Raw genomic sequence first — 20,763 nt, 5'->3', positions numbered from 1 at the left:
GATGAAGAGAAACCTGTACAGTATGCTCTCTGCTGTTTCTTTAAAGAGAATGACTTTTTCATCTCAGCAAGTTCGATTCATTTCCAGTAGAGGAGTAACACTGATATTTTCATATGTATCATATCTCAGATATATCTAATATCTGAATCCCTACACCACATGAAGTACCAGGGGCATTATTTATTTCATAGTCTCTATCTTTGTTTACATGGAAAGGAGAAATTTTAAATTCAGACAATTAAAAAAATAATTTAATTATCTGAGGGACAAAGAAAAGAAATGTAATTATTTTTAAACTAAAAAATGTGAAATATATACATTAATTGGGCATCAACTAGAACTCTGGGGGTGGGGAAAAGAAGGAAAAAAAAAGAATACCACATAAAACTATCATGAAAGCACAACGATTACAACAATCTTCAATTTTAAACGAGCCAAGTCAACACACAGTTCTGGATAACAGGAATAATTAAAGATGGACCTCCTCTCATAGACAGCTAGCACTGTGGTTTTCAACCTTGAGGGCATATTGAGCAGTCTCTGGGTTTGCCTTGGCATAACCCTGGCTGTGGAAGACGTAATCAGTCGGCAGAATTCCAAAGCCCCGTGAGCATACAAAACGTGACAGATAAAATGTGAGCAATGCTTAGAAAATAGCATTCTCCACGGGAGGTGACCGCAGACAGAGGGCCTAGCATGTGTGACACATTGGGGTCGAGCCACTGTAAACAACAATGTCAACAACCCCCATGTTGGTTGCCTTATGCACCTACCACAAAACACAATTGTTTACAGAAAACGTAAACCAAACTTTCAGGTAAGTACTACATGTTCACACTTCTAGAAATTGAGTCTTTAAAAAAAAAAAAAACTGTAAGGTTACAAAATAGAGCTTCTTCAAAACAAATGAATTAGGAAGGGAAAATAAACAATATGTAATAATTCCAACTATTTGTCTCAGGGAAGAAACCGTCCTTTGCCTCCACTGAAATGCATCTTTCCCACATGTACCCACTACGTTCCAAATCAAGTCGCTTCTCATTTCCCACACACACAGAAGAGAAGGTAGCACAATAGAGTTAGGTCTATTGTTAGGATTATAGTTACCTTGTTCGACTGATGCTACGAAGATCCCAGAAATATCCCATTTTGTGGTAAACCCAAAGACAGGTTTGTTCCCGGGCGTCTGGTTTATGCTGATTCTCATATCGCTGAACTGATCCTGAAAGTAAAACATGAAACGCTGCTATCAGGTGTCCCTGGCACCCACACAGAGGAAAACCTATCCATTAAGATGGGAGGCTACACCAAGGTACACCCTCACTCCTCCACCATAAAACAGTAGCTTCCCACTTCCTTCCTTGGCTTTGATAAAATGTTCAGTTATATGTTTATCATCAAGTAGTTTTTTTTCTGCTAAAATAAGGTAAGGGCAAATTTATCATCAACCAACATTTTCCTTCCTCTTACTACAATCCTACAAATAGGCTGGCCATTAATAAAGTCTAGGTAGGCTGTGGTTCACCATACAAGCAAGTCTAAGTTACAAACCATTTATTCATCACCTAAAACAAAATAGAGTAAGTTACATTATCTGTTTTTAAAATGACAGACAGCATATTGAAAAATAATCTACCTCCAGCATGAAGCATTGGTAGCTGAAGCAGGCAAATGCCCCATAGATATATAATTAGTCCTCAGCAGGAGTAAGCCATCTGGAATTGACCAGGCCAGTCGCACTGGGCATACTAGTTGGCTCAACTGGTTCAGGGGATACAGAGGCAAAGACATTGCTGGCCCGTGGTATAAAACACAGAACTCTGTTCTCTCATCTGAGAGGAACGACACAGTAAGACACCCAGAGTAACAGATCCTGGCTCCTTTAAAGCATCATCAGTACCCACCAGAGCCCAAGAACAATAGCATCTTGGGAAAGCAGAATATTACTTTCATGCTCTTACTATACTACCCAAAAACAAATCCTAAACTGCCCAGGATATATTCATATTCATATTCATATTCTCTCTCTCTCTCTCTCTTTCTCTGTGTGTGTGTGTGTGTGTGTGTCCTCTCCCACCTTACTCTCTTAAGATATTTTTTATTTCAGGTGTGTTTTGTCTTTATGTACATGTGTGTACATCATGTGAGCAGTGTCCATAGAGGCTATTAGATCCTCTGGAACAGCAGTTACAGACAGTTGTGAGCCACTATACAGGTTCTAGGAACTGAGCCTGGGTCCTCTGGAAGAGGAGGCAGTGCTCTTAACTGCAGTGCCATCTCTTCAGCCTCCAGGATTTTCATAAATCCTTTTCTAAACCAAGTTTCAGTTAACCTATCATTGCTAAATCATCTTTCCCTGACCAGCAGACAGCTCAGCAAGTAAAAGCACAACTAAGCCCAGCAACCTGAGTTCAGTCGCCAGGCCTCAGAAGGTAGAGGGAGAGACCTACTCCTTCAGGCTGTCCTCTGAGAGAGTGAGTCACACACACACACACACACACACACACACACACAACACACACACACACACACAACACACACACAACACACATAAAGAAACAAACAAACATCATTAAAAATTTGAAACATCTTACTTAACATACACTTTATTTGGGTAAAAACGGGTATAAATAATAATGAGTTTATCCGATTAGTCTTTCAGTTCATTATCTAATCATAAAGAACTTAGATGCACCTATTTGAAAAAAAATCTTCCCAAACCTACTTTCCTGATCACAGATTGCCAATTCTTCATTTTAATTTGGCAGTTACCCTCAAGCTAGGGCCTAGGGCTAACCAAAGCAGTAATAAGCTTTCTGCCTATGTTTTTTCAACCATAAAGTAAATTTAAGATTCAAGTGACAGTACTTTGAGAAAAACTGTATGATGTGTAAGGATTACAAAAATGGAAGGAAGGCAAAGATATAAGCAGGCGCCAAGCTTTATGAATGCATGGAAGCACAGTAATACAGTCCAGTTATTCACTGTGCAACATACACTTACTGTGTGTAGACTCTGGGAGACATGGCACTTAGCACTTGGGAAAAGAAAGATGAGTGAGGCTTGATCCTTGTTCTTAAGAATAATTGTAACTGTAACTCTTCAAAAGTGGATATGAGAGCTTCCTAAAGCAAGATGAAAATGTAGCTAGTAGAAGTTTCCACCTGGAGGCCTTTGGAAAGAGTTTAAATAGAGGCATCCAGATGTTGCCATGACAGGTGTTCCTAATGAGCCTGCTGCATGCCAATCTGAAGGCAGCAAAGCTTGTCTGAGAATAGAACAGAGAAAAGCACTGGTTGGTTCCACTGCTTAGCAAGAACTACCGCACACCTAAATTAGAGGGGACCCAGTAGACATAAGTGGTCATTCTCACCACACACACAAAGATCTGACTTAAAGCCAAGGGCAGTACAGAGTCTATTGTTATACAAAGACAGAGAGACAAATGATGGGCCACACAGTCAAACCATTTACTGGAGTTTTATTAGTTGAAGAATAAAAGATGAGATGGTGTTTTAATAGTCTCAACATGGAGATGTTAAAAAAAATGCTCTGTGGGAGACTGCTATTGAACATTGTCCTTTTCTTCCAAATAAAGCACAAAGGAGAATGAGCTTCAACCATAGAGGTGGAAGAGAGAGAGAGAGCTATACAGGTACAGTAAATCAGAAGAATTCTCTCCAAAAGGCTGTTCTGAACTTGAAAATAAAGAAATCTCTGAACATGTTAAATAAAAGAACAGATACCCACCTCTATGAACCTAACAGGGAGGATGGTTTTGCGATGGCTACAAGCAGCCAGACTGCCCTTTCCATAACTCAGGACAATACACAAGCAAAGACAGAACAAGGTAGGGACAATTACTGGGAAATCTGTTAATATCCAAGTTACCTCATGTATGACATTGAATGTAATGTCAGAGCCAGCTCCATCTGACAATGGTTTTTCATGCTTGAAGCTTTCCTTTCAAATGACAATCTTATGTGTACAGCATCTTTCACAAACACATACATATGTATGTGTATACACACACACACTCAAACACAATATGTAAGTAGGTGATAGCTATTTGAGGATTAGGGTTGTAGGTCACAGGCTCCCAGTTGTATCATTTCTTCATTATAGAATTCTTTAGGACATTCCTGTGAAGCGCTGGGTTCCTATACTACTAGATTATGCCTAAGACTTTTTACATGTAAACATAGCTACAATTTGGTCATGCTTGAACTAGTTAACAATGACTTCAGGCAGGACCTCTAACTTCTTAACTTTCTCTACAAAAATTTAAGCCATGAGAATGTAGGACAAAGGCTCTGAGCTACAGAAGACAATGGAGGAGTTACCTCTTTGCACTAGTTGGGACAAAAGTATAAATTATCAAGGGAAACCTAGATTATTGTGATGGCTAAGAAATGAATTACCCAAGGAGTTTCAGTTGTCCATGCCAGAAAAGAGAAAATCATAGTTATCCATCAACGGCTCAGCATTTACATGAAAAGCAGTCTCCCTCAGATTGGCTACAATTGAACAGAAATCTCCACTAAAAGTGAGATTGCACCACTTACTGTCAGACTGATGAGCCAGGAGGAGACTTTTAATTGTCTAAGGATAGACCTGATGTCACCAGAGTATGAATTCTCTCTCCTGGAGTTGATGAATTATAATTTCCATGTCACTACCACTGGGAGCGAGAAACAGAGTCTATCTTATGCACCAAGAAAACTATTCCTTTTCGATGTTTCCAACTAGACAAACGTGTTGGCTTAGGAAACCCTACGCATTTAATAATAATAAAAAAAAAAACCACTAAAAATAGATTTGGGTGACACAGTCCAGAATAGCAAAGGAAAAAAAAAATCTTTAAATTTCTGTCCACAAAGTTCCTTAGTGCATGCCAAATTCTCCTTGGAATGAGAAAAGGAGGGAAGTGGCCTTCAAGTTGCAGCCCTGCTCTAACACTGGAGCCATCTCCCTTCACCAAAGATAGACCTACACCTTTGTGCATCCTCTGTATACTTACTACTCTAGAGCAGCAGGTGGCCGGCTCACTCCGACCAGCTGATTCAAGCCTTCCAAGCTTCTAGCTACAAAACCCAACTAAAGTGCATGAAGCCTACCAGGTCCCTACCAGTGGGGAACACTCTTCTAAGTCACCTGATGTCCCTCTGCACCTTGCCCAACCCCCACAGTCTCTCTACCCACATCTTAGTCTTATCAGTGTGCCCTTCTCTTCCTCTCTCATCTTGGAGTCCCTCAGTCACAACCTTTCTGACCATGGACTTGCCTAAGTAACTTGCACTCACCAACACATCTTAAATGACTAGGTCCAATGTTCTCAAAATTAATTAAAGCATCTTCCGCCAAGACGTGTTCTACTTCCTGTGAATTTTCATACCTTGGTTACATGTGTCACTACCCAACTACTGTGAGAGTCAGAAATGTCCCTCTCTGCTTTCTATCCCTTCTGCTGCCTTGCTCACACTTGTAATAATGTGCTCTCAAGCTTATAGACCAACCTTGAATGAACCCAGCTTCTTCACCCTTCTGTATGTCCCCACGAGAGTTCAGAGGCATATTTCCCCTCTCTCCTCTTATCACCTCCTGGTTTTCTCTTGTATCTCCAGCCCCCCCCCTTCCCCACAGCTGTCAGAAATCTACTTATAGAACATACTGATTATTCTACATCCAAATTTCACAATGCCAATAGCTCAGTAGTGCCAGCTTGGTTGAATTCAAATTCTGCATTTCTGAAATAAGTTCAGTTCAGGTGAGTTTCATTATGTATATGCCACCTCTCCACAGAATCATTTGAAGAGTCATTTCATTGTCAGGTATGAGAGTGATGATTAGAACCACAATACGGGGAAGGCTGGGGAATGAGAATTGAGAGGTTGAGGCTAGAATGAGATACTTTTAGTACTACAGGCCAGAAGACACTTCAATCACTATTGGTTATAAAATTCAAAAAGCATAGCAATGTTAAAAATAAATCAGAAGTGGCTGAGATGGTTAAGTGGGATTAACTAGACCTAGACACCCCTGATATTTAAAAGGATTCCTTGTCATTACTGGGGAATTGAACTTAGAACCTTATAATGGGCAAATGCTCTACCACTGTGCCATATCCAGTTCATAAACGGAGTCAAAATCATGTAGAACGTTTCCTACTTTCTAAGAAAAACACGCTTAGAGAGGACATCTCGAAAGCCAAGTCTGCAAGGCAAGGCAGTTGAAGAGTGAGGAAGGACTCTGAGTCAAATCTCTTCCTCTTCTCCCTAGCAACCTAAATTGACCTAGGAAACCTGTAGCTCAGCCATGGGGAGGAACAGGAAGCTCCTGTGGGCAGAGGTGAATGCACCCATGTTCAGGTCTTTTCATGGCTGTACCTTCCCTGCTTTAGGACCCAAACCACACTATCAGCACAGTTCTGAGATGGGTTCCCACCCTCTGCCTCCTCACCTGCATTCTTAAAATACTTCTGTGTAACACCACAGAACTTGCATTCCAAAAGCATCCCTCAACCCATGAGTCCCCACGCTCAAGAACCAAAAAGCATCTGAAATTGCCTCCCAGATCAGGATCACACTTGAGGCTGGTAACCAAGGCCTTGAATATAGCTTGAGCCAGCACGGATGTAGGTCAAGTCAGCATTAACTGAAATCTGTATGTTGACTGAAAGGTCCAAAGACTATCTAGGAGGGAGGGGGACAAGGATATCTGCAACAAGGAAAAAGTTAACTTTCAAGGGTGCTTGGTCCAATTCCAATCAGGAAGATAAAACACGGGGATCATGAAAGAGGTGGTTTTACCCGGCTTTGAAGAACTTGAAAGGCATTAAACAGAGATAAGCAGAGTAAACATCTTCAAATAGAGAAGAGTACTGACCGACGGGTCTGATGTGCTGTCTTAGGCACCTCTCTTCCCCTGAGGTAGTAAGAGGTAGGCCATCTAGGATAAAACTCTGAGTTCAGATCCCAACCCCAACACTTAGTGCCATGGATGACCTTGAAAAGATAGTATGACCATCTATGCTTTCAGTTTTCTGGAGGTGAGACTAAAAAATGATGGTGCTGACATCACTGGGCTGAGGGAAGAGTTCGCTCATATAACCCTGTGAAGCCTGCTTAGCCCGTTCAACACAGCACATGCTCATTCAACAAGTTCATACGGAGGTATGATGAAGGGACTCTGAACTCATTTACGAAGAACACCAGAAGTTCCCTGAACTTCATTCAAAGGATAGAATGCTTCAGCAGACTCTAAAACAGTAAAATTACTGAGTCAGAACAAACATGCATGAGGCTACTTCTAACCATCTACATGGACAGGAAAGGGTCCTGGATTTGAACAGTGGCAACTGAGACTGAACAGGGTCGTTACATGGGAGATCCTAGAGACACGAGTATAAGGCCTTTAGGAGCAAAAGCACAGGGAAATGAAGAGAAAAAGCAGAAGAACATGTTTTTCCAAAGCTACCAAAGCATCAAGGTGTTCAGCCACTCAGAGTTTCTTCCCAGTGAACATCTAGAGTTACAGAGAGAGCTTTGGGCACAAATTTGCACAGACTGATATACAAGGACCCTGACCATGGCACTCATCAGCTGTGTTGGGCACACACAGCCTTTCTGGAGTCAGCCAGCTCCATAAGATGCTCTCCTGGTAGCATATAAAAATAGATAGTCCAAATAGAGACAAGCAAGTCACCATGGGAAATACAAGACTGCTCAAGAACTCCACTAGCTCCAATGATTAAATGTAGCCAAATCCTCCATGGCAGAATTCGGCTTCAAATCTAATGACAACAGCATAAATCCACTGTAATGAAACCTGGAACAAGCCAGGTTCATCCCGGCTTCTTGCAGTTGCCAGAGTAGAGGACACACCCAAACACACACCACACGTGGCCTTTTTTCCCTAATCCATGGGTGCAGTTTGCCAGCTGTCACCTTGAAGGAGGGCCCAGCACATAGCAAGCAGCACATTAGTCAAGCTGTTTTGTTACATTTGATTTTTGACAGCGGGAAGGCAATGTACAAATCCATAGGAAAAGAGACACCTTGCCTCTGGTTTTATATTCACCTATTGATACCTTTCGGTCCCCGTGTAGTATCAGAGGCACAGTTCTCATCCATTGAGACATGTAATGATGACCATAAATTCCTATTTCCTTTAAAATATATTTGTAATTTATAACTGATGGTTTTTATAGGCTGAAAAAATTTGTCTTAGAGATATATTTAAAAATATATACAGGAAAAATAGCTAAACAACAGGAACCAGAAAATACCTATCACCAAACAAAAACAAAACAAAAAGTTATGCAAGTGCTAACACTGATTATTTCTGAACAACATATTCATCATGGATTTTTTTTTTCCTTGTATCCTTCATATTTCCCAGATACAAAGTAAGTATCATAACCTGGAGGCAGGGAAGGAGGCTGACATTTTTTTTTAATTTTCTTATACAATTAAAAATCTAATAAATCTAAATAAATATGCTATGTAAAACTGTTTCACATAAATGTCCTTTATTCACATATTCAAGTGACATTTTATCTTTTGACTTGGAAAATAACTATGTTCCAGTAAGACTAACAAGGATTTAGGGACCAGGCCAACAATCAAAAAAAAAAAAATGCCTCTATGTAAAGGGATTTATACAGCTAGCAAGTTGCTTAACATAAGTTGTTAAGTTTTGTTCTTTTGTGTATGTATATGTTTTGTGGGGTTTTTTTTGTTGTTTTTTTTGGTTTTTTGTTTGTTTTTTTGTTGGTTTTTTTTTTTTTTTTTGGTAGAAGCTTTGCTTGCTTGACAAAGACTTTTAGTGGGCTTTACGTGTAGACCGAAAAACATCTATCATCTAATAATTGTGTTGAAAGCCATCTGTTAGGGTTTTAAACAGGAAACATTACAAGTATTCCATTTGTTTGTAATCTGCTGGTATGTTTTATTTGGAGTCCAAATGTTCAGAATGGCAGGTGTCAAGCTCTAACCAAGCCTCATTGATCGCACTGAGAGACAGGAGTAAAAGCAAATGCTGCCATTCTGAAGTACAAATTAGTAGGAGAAGCCACAAAAAATTTACTCGATAACAAAATGCTGTGTCCCCAGAGACAAGCATCCACTCAATGGGACAATCTCTCTTTGCAGCTGGCTGATTTCCAGAGAGAAGGGCTTTGCTTACTCACACATACATTAATGGTCTGCAGCAGAAACTGGAGAAACGTGGAATAATAAAAACTTCAGGCAAACCCTCCAAGAGACTGGTCTACCAAGTTTCTAGAGACACGGCTCATGAAGGTTGTCTGGGATTTACAAACTAAAAGCTGGAAGGGACTGACTGCCCCCACACTCTGTTAAAAATAGACCATACTATATTTTTGTGTAATATAAATAGCAACCTGTACTGTAAAGCCAAAGGCTGAAACAACTGTTTCCAGATTAAAATCTTGAAGTATCTGAGCCACATGGCTAAGAACCCTCCAGAACTTACCAGGGACCTGGAAACTTCCCTCAATGGTGAGCCTCTTCCTTCTCCAGAGTCAGACACTGAATCCAAAGCAGATATTGATGAGAACGTGGCTTTGGAAGAGGCTGCCTGGTCGTGGGAGAGAGATGAGGAAGGGAGTGTGGGAGAGGACAAGCTTGCCACATCTTCTGTGGCTATGACCTCCTTCTCACTGGCTGAGCCCGAAATAAAGTGGCTGGAGTCAGGCTTCGGGCCAGTGGCTCTGCCCAAATCGAGTTGCTCTCTCTTGACAACTTCAACATCTCCGTTGTATTTCCAGCCATCATCCATCTAAATTAGGACACATCATTTTAAACTCAATATTCTGCTAGCCTTAGGGTCAGTTTTTTTTTTTTTAACAGACTTATTAATATTTTAAAGCCACTAAAGTGACACATGTTTGCCACAGCAAGGTAACTCCTGTCAAAGGCCTGGAGTGTGTTCCTTCACACTACGAAATATGCACGTGCACAGAAACACGTGCTCTGATAAAAGCGTCATTATGTATAGATTTCTAAAACTCCCTTTGTTTGTTCACATCACTGCAAGTCAAAAGATACAACTCCAAGTAACTAGCTCTTTGAATTGTCAGACATCCCAGAGTGTGGATATCAATCATTTCTCTATTTGATAGCTACTTAAATTCTTTCGATCTATCCATCACTCCCCCAAAGAACTGCAACCAACTGGAGCACGCCTTTTTAAATGGAGCTTTTATTTTATAGCCCAGATGCTCCAAAAACTCACTGGATCAAAGGTTTTATATCTGAGGTACCTGCCTGTCATTTTTATGAAGAAAACAGACGCCTGCATTTCAGCCTTGGCAACACCACATAGTTTGAACATTTAAAATATTTCTAAGTCCGATGAGGGAAAAATTTGTTTACCTTTGTCCTCATGCTAAACACGAGGTTAAACCTGTTTCTTTGTGCTTCCGTGAATTCCTTTGCGTTGAGATGGCCGACTTGTTTTTCTACACCCATTGCTAGTGTTTATCTTTATTTCTTATCAAATGATGGAAATGCCTTGCATCTTGGGAGTTGTCAACCCTTTATTTGTAATGCCTTTCAATAGCAACAGTGACTCAAACTGTCCTATGCTAATAGTACCTACCATATAGATTTAATCTAATAGGTTTATATATTTTTTAGTAGGCTGTTCGGGGATTTCCTGGATGATTTAGGCAAGCTAAAAACACTAATTTTTTTAAGCCATAATTCTTCTCATGTGTATGTCAGGATTTTAAGATCTGAAGTGTAGATGGGTAGAACCAACAGAACCATGACCTTTAAATATTCAGGACCATGCTACTTCATTTACATAACTCTAACATGTCCCACACGTGCCAACCCCTATTAGAGACACAAGTGGACATTTTTTTTTTAAAGTATACTCAGTCATCAAGTTGTAAGGTAGGAAGGAAGGACAGGGTAAAAACCTTACAAATATAACTCTGAGAACATTTAACAAGAGCCAGGTAAAACCTCAGTACTATAGGTCAAAGATGGCTGCTGGTAGCTTCATAAAGTCCAACTTAATACTTCAGAATCAAAAAATATGACAAGAAAAAAAAACCCAAATGTTCTGCCTTAAAATGTATCGTATCTGTTCTTTAAAATCTAATCACTCGTTTTTACTAGATCTAAATTGACGTGAAAGTTGTTTATGGACATCATCTATATTTTATTCATCCAGTATCTGTGCCCAACTCAGCCTCTGTGCAAGCTCCCCCAACTCATTGTGCTTAGGGGCAGATTAAAGAAACCTCGGGCATTTTTACCGTGTAGGATCTGGGCAGTGAGGAGATTCCCCTTGAAGATGTGCCAAAAGGTCTCGCTGTGACCACAGATGTTAACCTGGCTGTATCGGTTCTCTGGTAACTTCTAGGGAGAGAAGCTGAAACCCGAGTGGACTCTGCTCTTGTACTCCATGACTGCTGAGAAGAGAGTGAGGATGGACGCTGTAGTGCAGAAGATAGAGAGGCCGGGTGTGGTTCCTCGGAAGGCAATGGGGTCTGGCGTGGTTCTGTGGACAGCAACGGGGCCTGGTGCAGTTCCGCAGAAGATACAGAGGCCTGGCGCGGTTCCGCAGAGGGAGAAGGGGCCAGACGTTGCTCTTCGGGAATATGAGAAGCAAGCTGAGTCTCAGCTACTACACTGTCCTCTCTATTTGCAAATGTTGTGGAGTCTTCTTTGGGCATCTCAGCAGGATGCGCTCTTGCCTCATCTTCTAGTCTCTCGCTCTGGTAACGAGTTTCTGACAGAGTCACTGTAGGAGGGAGCACTCCATCATCGAGGATGTCATCAGAGGAATAGGTCCTCCTCCAAGACGTAACTGTAGAACCTCGAGATTCCCTGGGCAAAGAGAAATGTGCCATTACGACAGAGTTATGCATTTGACCCCAGATGGGGTAAGATAATGACTAAAATGTAAAGTGAACACAAAAATCAGCAACAACACTAATGGGATTATGCAGAATTTTTAAGCATCAGCTAAGAAACTGGTCTGACCTTTTATTAAGGAGAGTCTCAAATGGGTATTTTTGTTTTTGTTTTTGTTTTTTCGAGACATGGTTTCTCTGAATAGCCCTGGCTGTCCTGGAACTCACTTTGTAGATCAGGCTGGCCTCGAACTCAGAAATCTGCCGCCTCTGCCTCCCAAGTGCTGGGATTAAAGGCGTGCGCCACCACGCCAGGCTTCAAATGGGTATTTTTCATCATAAAAAGGTTGTAATAATAAAATAAAGAAGGTTTAACACTTGATTAGTCACAGGTTTTCAGCTACAAATTTATGTCTTTCAAAATGCTTTAGGTGGCTGACGACCAATCTGATTCTGCCAAGTTTTGCTTCATAAAATTCATAATGTATTGATAAAAATAATAGTAGCACCAAAGACTTGAGCTTTTATAGAGATCCGGCCAGTTCACGGAGCTTGACAGAATCCCCATGGGCAATTATAATAGATTCAAGCTTATTATCCATACTTACAGAGAATGGATGAAACAGCTTCATCTGGCAGTTGGGAGGGAGCCTCTGCCCCCACCCCCGGGCTAACCTCTGTAAGAAGTGAATGAAGCTCTTCATCATTGGCATTTTGGACACAAAGGAGCTTTGTTTCACTTCACCTGCCGGCATATTGCCTTTGTGACATTCTTTGGAAAGCATATTTGCTTTCTCTCTGATCTACCAATCTCCCCCAGAGCCACACAGTTAACTTCTCACTCATGGAAGTGGAAATTTCACTTTTATCCTGCTTTTACAACTCAGAGAATAAACAAACCCACACATCCACACTTGCATGGACTTCCTTAAAAATCTAACTTAGCCTCTACCACTACCAATTCAACAAGGAATTGTTAGAGTTCACAAAATTCATTTGAAGGTAAAGGTTTATTTTACTTAACTACCCCATCTTTAAACTCACTTTAAATTGAGAAATTCAGTGGGTTTTTTTTTTGTTGTTTTCAAATACTGAGAATATCTCCTCTTTCCATAGAAGAGTGTACAAATACCCCTCAGCAATGTTAAGTAGTATTTTTTGTTGTTGTTGTTAACTCGGATCACTAATTCAGCCGCATTATTTTAACACTTCAAAGCCCTGACTGCTACAGCACATGTGTGATTACAGTTTAGAACTGGAGACTACACATCCCCACCACATACAAAGCCCGTATTCCCAACACTGGGGTCTCCAAACACAGGGGGTGTCCAGTTCTTTACCTGTCCTGCAGCATTTCCCTAAATGTCTTGGAGCTGCGGTCAGACTTCTCAAGTGCCTGCTTCTCAATCTCTTCCCTCTCTTCCTTTTTCTTCTGCAGATCCGAAGTGTAACTCTTCCGGCGACTTTTCCATTTTGCAAGGTCCTGAACGCGAAATCACATCAGCCTGCTCATACCTGAATTTCTACACGTCCTTTCCTTGCAGCAAGAGCATGCTGGAGTATCCCATTACAATGCTGAAACCGTTCACTCCCACTTGGGCCAAGGTGCCCTAATTTTGCTTTTTATAGCCAGTGTTTCTGTACCAAGCCTTTATCTCATGTGTCTGCCGGAAAACCCTGACCTAATAAGAGCGATCTCACTTTTGTTATCCTAGAAAGAAAGTATCACATCAATGTCTAGTTCTCAAAGAAGGCTAAATGCTTGCAATTAGGTACTAGATCTGATTGGCCGGGAAATATTTCAAATTCAATTTCATAGCACCCCCAACCCCTGATTCACATGTGTACTGTGATAAGAGGGACAGAAAAGTCTCTGCAACAGTCTAGCTCAAGTGAGTGTTCTATCTAGTTCAAGCCCCAGAAACACAAAGATGCATAAGATGTGGTTCCTCTCGATAAGGTAGACTATACATAAAGATCAGTGCCTTGTGTGGTAGGTCTGCCAAGGAGAATGGGGGATCTAAAGGAAAAACAAAACAAAACCAGTTCTCCCTACAGAAGGTGGAATTGCAGATTATGGGGAATACCCATTAGGTTCAGAGAATCAAGTTCCCCTGGGAGGGAACAACAGGGAACATAATGTAGGCATAAGCCCACACACTTGCTTCCCACATCTCCAGAAACATGTTCAAAAGCAGCCAAGACAATGTACCTAATGCAGGTTTCCAATTATCCCTAGGTACGCAAGCTACTTGTGACACTCAGGGATTGACGCATTTTGAATGCAACAAATATTTCCCCATTTCCAAACCAGAGAAACACCATAGTGAGGATTCCGAGAGAAACTCCAGTCCAAAGGGAAGGATACCCGAGTTCTCAGACCAAACCAGATCTCACTCCACACACCCAGGGCTTGGAAAGTAAGTCTGCCTACTAAACTTGGGGGTCACCCAGGGCCTCTCCCGCTGTCCTGCAACCTGAAACCAATACAAACTCTTTTCCCATAAAGAAAAAATGTAACCCAAATATTCCTCTGCGTCTCCCCTGATATGTAGTCCACCTTGATAATTACTTTATCTAAACTCACTGCGTGAGTTGGTCAAGTGATGCTGAGCTCTTTGCTGGGTTTTGCAGGGATCGACATTAGGCGCAGCACCCCTATGAGGCAGGCACACTAACATGGAATCACCCCGAGGCCTGTGTGCTGTTTCCTGTTCATTCAATCAACTTTCAAATAAGAGGACACTACATGGTAGCAGAGTAGTGCCCTTGTACATCAGCACTGACTTTCTCTGATGGTTTCGCTCATGTTGTTACTCAACGCTCTTACTATGCAGTCTTCCAAGTTCTCTGGGTTTGGAGAGATGATTACCAATTACAGTCCTTTACACTCCTACAGCTTGCAATAACTGCTTCATCCAACTGATGGAAGTTATTCTTTAAGATTCAAGATAAAGGTTAAGTCTACGTCCATATGAACAATTGTATAGGCCAGCTCTACAGAAATGGTTAATGTTGAATCACACTAGATCCTGACTTCAACCAAAATATTACTCTGAGTTATAGTTCATCCTGGTCTCCAAGGTAACTTTGAGAACTCTCCCCACTAATGCTAAGATCAGAGCTACACATCCGGTTCCTCTTCCATCTCAATCTTGAGCAATGCTCTTTTTTCTAGCAGAGGTACAATTAGCTATCATACCTCAGCTCAGCCACTCCCCCCAGTAAACAGCTCACTCTTGCTAGGAAGAAACCTCACACTCTTTGAGAACTCACAGTCTCTTAGAAGATAAGCACACTTCTATATTTTTTACAGTGGTCTTTAAGACATATGACAGAACTTTGGTCTCATTTTCTACAGTACTGAATCTAGAATAGCAAGGAAAACTGTCTCTTAAATACCCAGCCTTCCTTTGAAGAGAAGCAAGACATGCAGCCCGCCCTCCTGGTAGAATACTCACATCCTGCCATTTCTGATCTTGTTCTTTCAGCTGGGATTTTATTTTCTGCATCTCCTCGTAGCGCACCTGACGCAGGTGCTGAACATCCTCTGCGCTGACATCGCTCAGGGACTTGCTCCTGTCACAGAAACACCCACAGTCACAAAGGTTCTCGCGGCTGGCCTGAGGGTTCACATGAAGACTGGGCTTATATTTAGAAATTCCACCTAAATATCTACTGCCCTACCCAGATGCTTCAGTGATAGTGTCCCTGAAATAGCACCACACCGATAAATGGTGTTTTTCCAAAGCTCGGAAACAAGAGCCTGGTGTTCAACTCACATGTGAGATGCTTTTTTTTTCTTTTCCACAAAGTAGTCAGAATAACCTTGAACAGTTCTAAAGGTGATAATCCGGTGCTTGTATTTAGAGGGGTCAACTCTAAAATTATCTTGGGGTAAAAGTCATTAACGTCACCTGTCTGAGTTTGTCTATTTTGTCCATATCCCCTCAAAGATAACCTAGTACAAGTTTGGCTGTTTTTTTTTTTTTTTTCTTTTGACTGGGCCCTTCCTAAATAATTTAGTGACTACCTGATATTTTCTCCTCAAGTTCAACACCATGAAACAATGTTCTCAACCATTCTCTAAGATCCACTCTGCTGCTGCGCAGCTGGACCCATTCACAGAGGACCACGAGTCATTCCCACAGCCCATCAGAACCACCTCCATTACCCTCTCCTTGATCAGGCAGAGTTCACGACTTGTGGCCCCTGTATACAGATATGTGCAATCAGGCAATAAAGCCAAGAGTGGAGGGCTTCAAAACCTTCCCGACTCCCATTACTACTACATATTTTAAAGACCATTGTAACATCTTCTAACAGACTTTGAACTCTCGGAGAGTATAAAGCTGGCTCCCTAGTAGTAAAGAGACTGCTCACAAGAGAGTTAGTGACCAAGTTGGGAAGTGACTACTACCCCTGTGTAGACCACACTGATGAGAAAGACCTCTCAGGAAGGCTGGGATCAGCTCATCCCTGAGATCAATGAGAGAGAGTCTGAGAGAGAATTTAAAAGGTGGGCTAGCCGAAGTCCTCTTTATTGTATTCTGAGCTTAATTACATTGTAACTAACCATATATTACTTATATTACTATATCCTTGGACACCTAAGTTGTGTATTCTCCCCAGATCTACTATCACATTTTTTTTTTCTAAATCTACTCTGAGCTGGTTCAGGAATACAGTTGTAACTACCTAAGCAAATGCCTCTGGAGGCTCCAGCCAGGAATCTGCCCCTCTTTGACTCATTTCCAATGACTTGTGAATAGGCACTTATGCTTGAATAGGGACCTGCTGAAATGCTATCTGAAAAAGACTTTTTTTTTTTAAACTGGGCCTCAGCAAACACATTGTTAATGCTGATACAGCCGATCTCAAGCTGCTTTTCCTCAGTGATGGTTAATGGTGGTACCTGCATCCCAGCCATCCACATTTGAAAGCTAAGAACCACTTTTCACTTTTGTTTCTCCTCACTTTCAATTACTTATCTTCTCATTTAATGCAGCTTTCTTTCCATTCAGACTGCCAGCAGTCTAGGTCGAGCACAGCCCTCCCCTGCATTTCCAAACCAGCTGCTTACATTATCACTGGAGAAGGCTTCCCTCAAATGCTCCCTCCAACTCAAAAAGCCCTTGGCTGGTGCCTCTATGCCTTTCAAAATACCACTCACAATTATGGCTAAGCTCTCTCTCCACGGTCGCCTGCTCACCATCCGTTTTCCTCATCTTAGTTAAGGTCAACTCCATCCTTCCACTGTTAGGCTCAAAATTCCTGAAGTCACCCAGGTTACTCTCTTACTGTCGAGACACTTATTTCATTCATAATTCATCTGGTCTCTTTTTCTAGAATCCAACAACTTCTAACCTCCTCCCCATCATCAGACTGATCAACACTGTTACCACATTATCCACTTGGAGAATCCCAAAGATCTCTCTGCTTCCACCATCCAACTCAACATGCTCCAAAGAGCAGGTTTCTAGGTCACAGTCGGGTCATGGGACACTGAGCTCCAGATGTGGGCTCCAATGCTTTGAATTTATCCGGCCCCCAAAATCAGGAATCTGCCTGTACAACGCTGACGATCCTTGTCCCCAATTGGTTTTTGATCGATCAATAAAGAGCCAATAACCAATGGCTGGACAGACAAACTGAAGCAGGACCTTTAGATTTGCACAGGCTAGTAACTGGGAGAAAGGAAGCCAGAGAATTGCCATGATTTGGGGGAGAAGGATGGGACCTAAATCTTCAAGACCTTTGAGGTCTGAAACAACCTGGTCCCTTGCTGCCTTTCCACACTCATTTCTAACACTCTGCCTCACTCTCCTGCCAAGTGGTTGTCTTCCTTATGCTCACCCATCTTGCTTCTCTCCTTGTTCTTCCATCTGCTCAGAATACTTTTCATCTAGCTACATGACTTCTCTTCACTTCCAGGTATCCACTTAAATGGGATTCAGTGTTTCCTTCCTTCCATCCTGCAAATGCCTGTCTCTTTGGGCTGACCCCAACCCCAGACCTCTTTTCCTTGGACATTCACTGGCATCTAAGAATTCTTATTTCCCTCTTATGTGCTGAGTCCTGTAAGATTTTCAGACATTACATCTGACTGTTTGCTTATAGATTACTAGGCTTAAAACAAAGCCCAGTCCATAGTGCATACTCCATAAACACATTCAGTCAATGATCTAATCTAGGTCGTGTTCTACCACTTGCATGCAGTCTTCGTGGTTCTTCCATGTGAAAAGTGGACTGCCTTTCTCTCACCTACTCTAGTACTTTAGCTATAGTATTTCTCATGTTTACTAATTCCTGGTGTCATCTTATATAGTATGCACAGGCATGCCTAGATCATCTCTCTCACAAGCCATATGCTTCTTGGAAAGGAAACGAGATTACAGTACCATGCATGCAGATACACTCAGTATCTGTGCTAAGAATGAGATAACGCTGAGCATAGTCAAGCAGAAAATCCAAATTGACTCTCTGGGAAAGCATGACTGCTCTCCAAGTTTTATAGCACTATACAGAGTTAGTAGGGAATCAATTACATATAGACTATAACTATACAAAAACATGTCAATCTATATATGTATAATTTACCTCTCACTAGGTATAACTCCGTACCCAAGTTCAATGATGTGAATTTGAGAATATAAACTCACTGAAGCCATACCTACATGGTAAGAGGCTTTTTGAGTTAAAACAAAAATATTCAATAGAAAGAAGAAGGGAATTCGCAGATCCAAGGCATGAGAAGGGGTTGGATATGTAACACCTGAAGCTGCATAAACTAGAAAACAAAAATACTATTTGATATGCCACTAAACTTTCTATGGGAAGAAACTTGAACTAGTTGTACTAGTCCAGAACCTTCCATGGCTCCTTTCCTTATTTTCCTCCTCCTGGGCTGGGAAGCATTACTGTGTACTTTCCCATACAGTGTGCCAGTCAAAGGTAAGGCCGACGGCCTCTCTCCCCTGAGGGCCTGAGCACTGAGCTGGGTCCAGCAGCCCAGACGCATACAGCATGAACAAAGTGAGCCAAACATGAGCTACAGTAGACAAGTTTTTTGTGTAGGCAGGGCTGTGAGCACAGTTTGTTCCTGGGGGTATATAAAGTTACCCCCATTAAAGCAAGAACACAGGCCGAAATGGTCTCTGTAAGCTCCAGCAAGAGACAAGGGAGGGAGGGCTCCAGACCAGCTGGGTTTCTACCCACTGAACACGCGTCAGTTCCTTCTCCAGCTCCTGGTCCACTAATGTAGAATACCTAGGTAAGGCTCTGCTGGTGTGTGACTTTTAAAACAGGGTGCTATATACTAAATCTTATTAAGGCAGGTTCTGACTGAATGGAACCTGGTAGATACTAACTCTGTAAACTGCTTCAAGTTAAAAAGGTTTGCCCCAGACCACAGAGATAACATCTACAGCTTCTGGAGTACAAAAGATGATGAAGTCTTTCGTTACCAGCATTAACACATGACATCAGAGTCTCACAAGATCCTTGAGTGGCCCCAGCGCTGCCAAGCAGTCTCTCTGAGTTTCCTCCTGAGGCATGGTCCCAGCCCAGTTCTACTCCCTGAGAGCCTCCACGCTTGGGAAAGCCGCAATCTCGGTCTCTTTTTCCACATCTATGGAATGCAGATAATACCTGCCTGTCTGCCTCCCAGAAGTGAGATAAGCCCTGAAGACAGCATCAGGGAGCTCTTGGAGGACAGGCCTAGCAGGGACCACTCACAGGTGAGTCACACGGCTCTCTCAGTGTTACCTGCTACATTGGCTTATACTTCCTTACTCGGAAGGCTCGGGGTTACATCTCCATTTGTATTTGCTCCCTGCAAATCCAGGTGTAACAAGTGTCTTGCCTTTCCAATTTATTGAATAGTATTAGGGAAGGATGGGAAGAAGTTTAAGAAGAAATCTTTATAAATCACAAAGGTATAATTTCCTTGTGCTCCCCTGATTGCATAGGATGCTTCTGGCACTTTCTGCTGGAAATAAGGGTTATCCTAAAATCCAACTTCAGTAAACTGGCAGATGGATGTCCATAGAACAAAAGTGCCCAAAGAGCCAATATCAGACCATTTTCCCTAAATGTGAATTTATTCATAGCCTTCATTGAAATTCAAAAAGAATTAAGTTAAGGGTCTCTAGCTTTGGAAGCAATATAGACATGCTAATTTATCTATGTGAACATATATTTTCATTAGACACTATAGAATTTTGTGATGAATCGCCAGTATTCAAACCTATGTGTGACACTTTGAAATTACTATCAAGTAGAAAAAAAAGAGCATAAGAAAGAATTTTCATTTATAGATTGATCGACTTATTTGGGAAACACCATTGACATTTCAGCCAGAAAATCAAGTCCTGTAGAGGGTTAGCCTGGGTATTGCAGGGCATTTACAAAGTACTAAGTGTAGCATACACACTTGGCTGTAAGATGAGAAGTATTTCTAGATATACCTACATGTCCTCTAGCGTGCAAAAAAAAAAAATCCTCAGAAAATAACCCAGGTCACTTTGTCTACCTCCCTTTTGCCTGCCTTGATCGTATGTCCCGATTGTTATGATTGATAATCCTACAAAGTCATTTGGCAAAGCTCTATAAGGAAAATACAGCTGCCTTAGCAATCTTTGACCATCAATTCACATGTAATTGGCATTTATTTTCTTGTGATACTAATAGCCGATTTGGTGGTTATTACATTGAAAGTTTGTTTATACATATTTTTATAAACTGTTGTCAGTACCTCACTTACATCATCATATATGACCAGATCCCAAACTTCATAAAACCAAACAAATGAAAATTCATGCAACACAAAGACACACACATGAGAACTGACAGTCACACACAAAGCATCTTAG

The 20,763-nt window shown here is 41.5% G+C and overlaps 1 protein-coding gene across 15 annotated transcripts in view; it reads right to left on the bottom strand.

Annotated features, from left to right (window-relative positions):
* Positions 1 to 20,763, bottom strand: part of Lmo7 (LIM domain 7) — a 211,460-nt gene that overhangs the window by 25,423 nt on the left and 165,274 nt on the right. For all 15 annotated transcript variants that reach the window (XM_085828814.1, XM_085828821.1, XM_085828817.1 and 12 more), the window contains 5 exons: positions 15,352 to 15,469; positions 13,231 to 13,373; positions 11,291 to 11,864; positions 9,496 to 9,801; positions 1,108 to 1,222 (listed from right to left, as the gene is read on the bottom strand). In XM_085828814.1, coding sequence (XP_085684940.1) covers positions 1,108 to 1,222; positions 9,496 to 9,801; positions 11,291 to 11,864; positions 13,231 to 13,373; positions 15,352 to 15,469 — 1,256 coding nt within the window. The remainder of the gene's footprint in view (positions 1 to 1,107; positions 1,223 to 9,495; positions 9,802 to 11,290; positions 11,865 to 13,230; positions 13,374 to 15,351; positions 15,470 to 20,763) is intronic.

The sequence above is a fragment of the Mus caroli genome, unplaced genomic scaffold (genome assembly GCF_978045245.1).
Source record: "Mus caroli unplaced genomic scaffold, Mus_caroli_1 scaffold_12, whole genome shotgun sequence".
Classification (NCBI taxonomy): Eukaryota; Metazoa; Chordata; class Mammalia; order Rodentia; family Muridae; genus Mus; species Mus caroli.
Note: the sequence above shows the minus strand (reverse complement) of the source record. Positions and strands in the feature narration are given on the sequence as shown.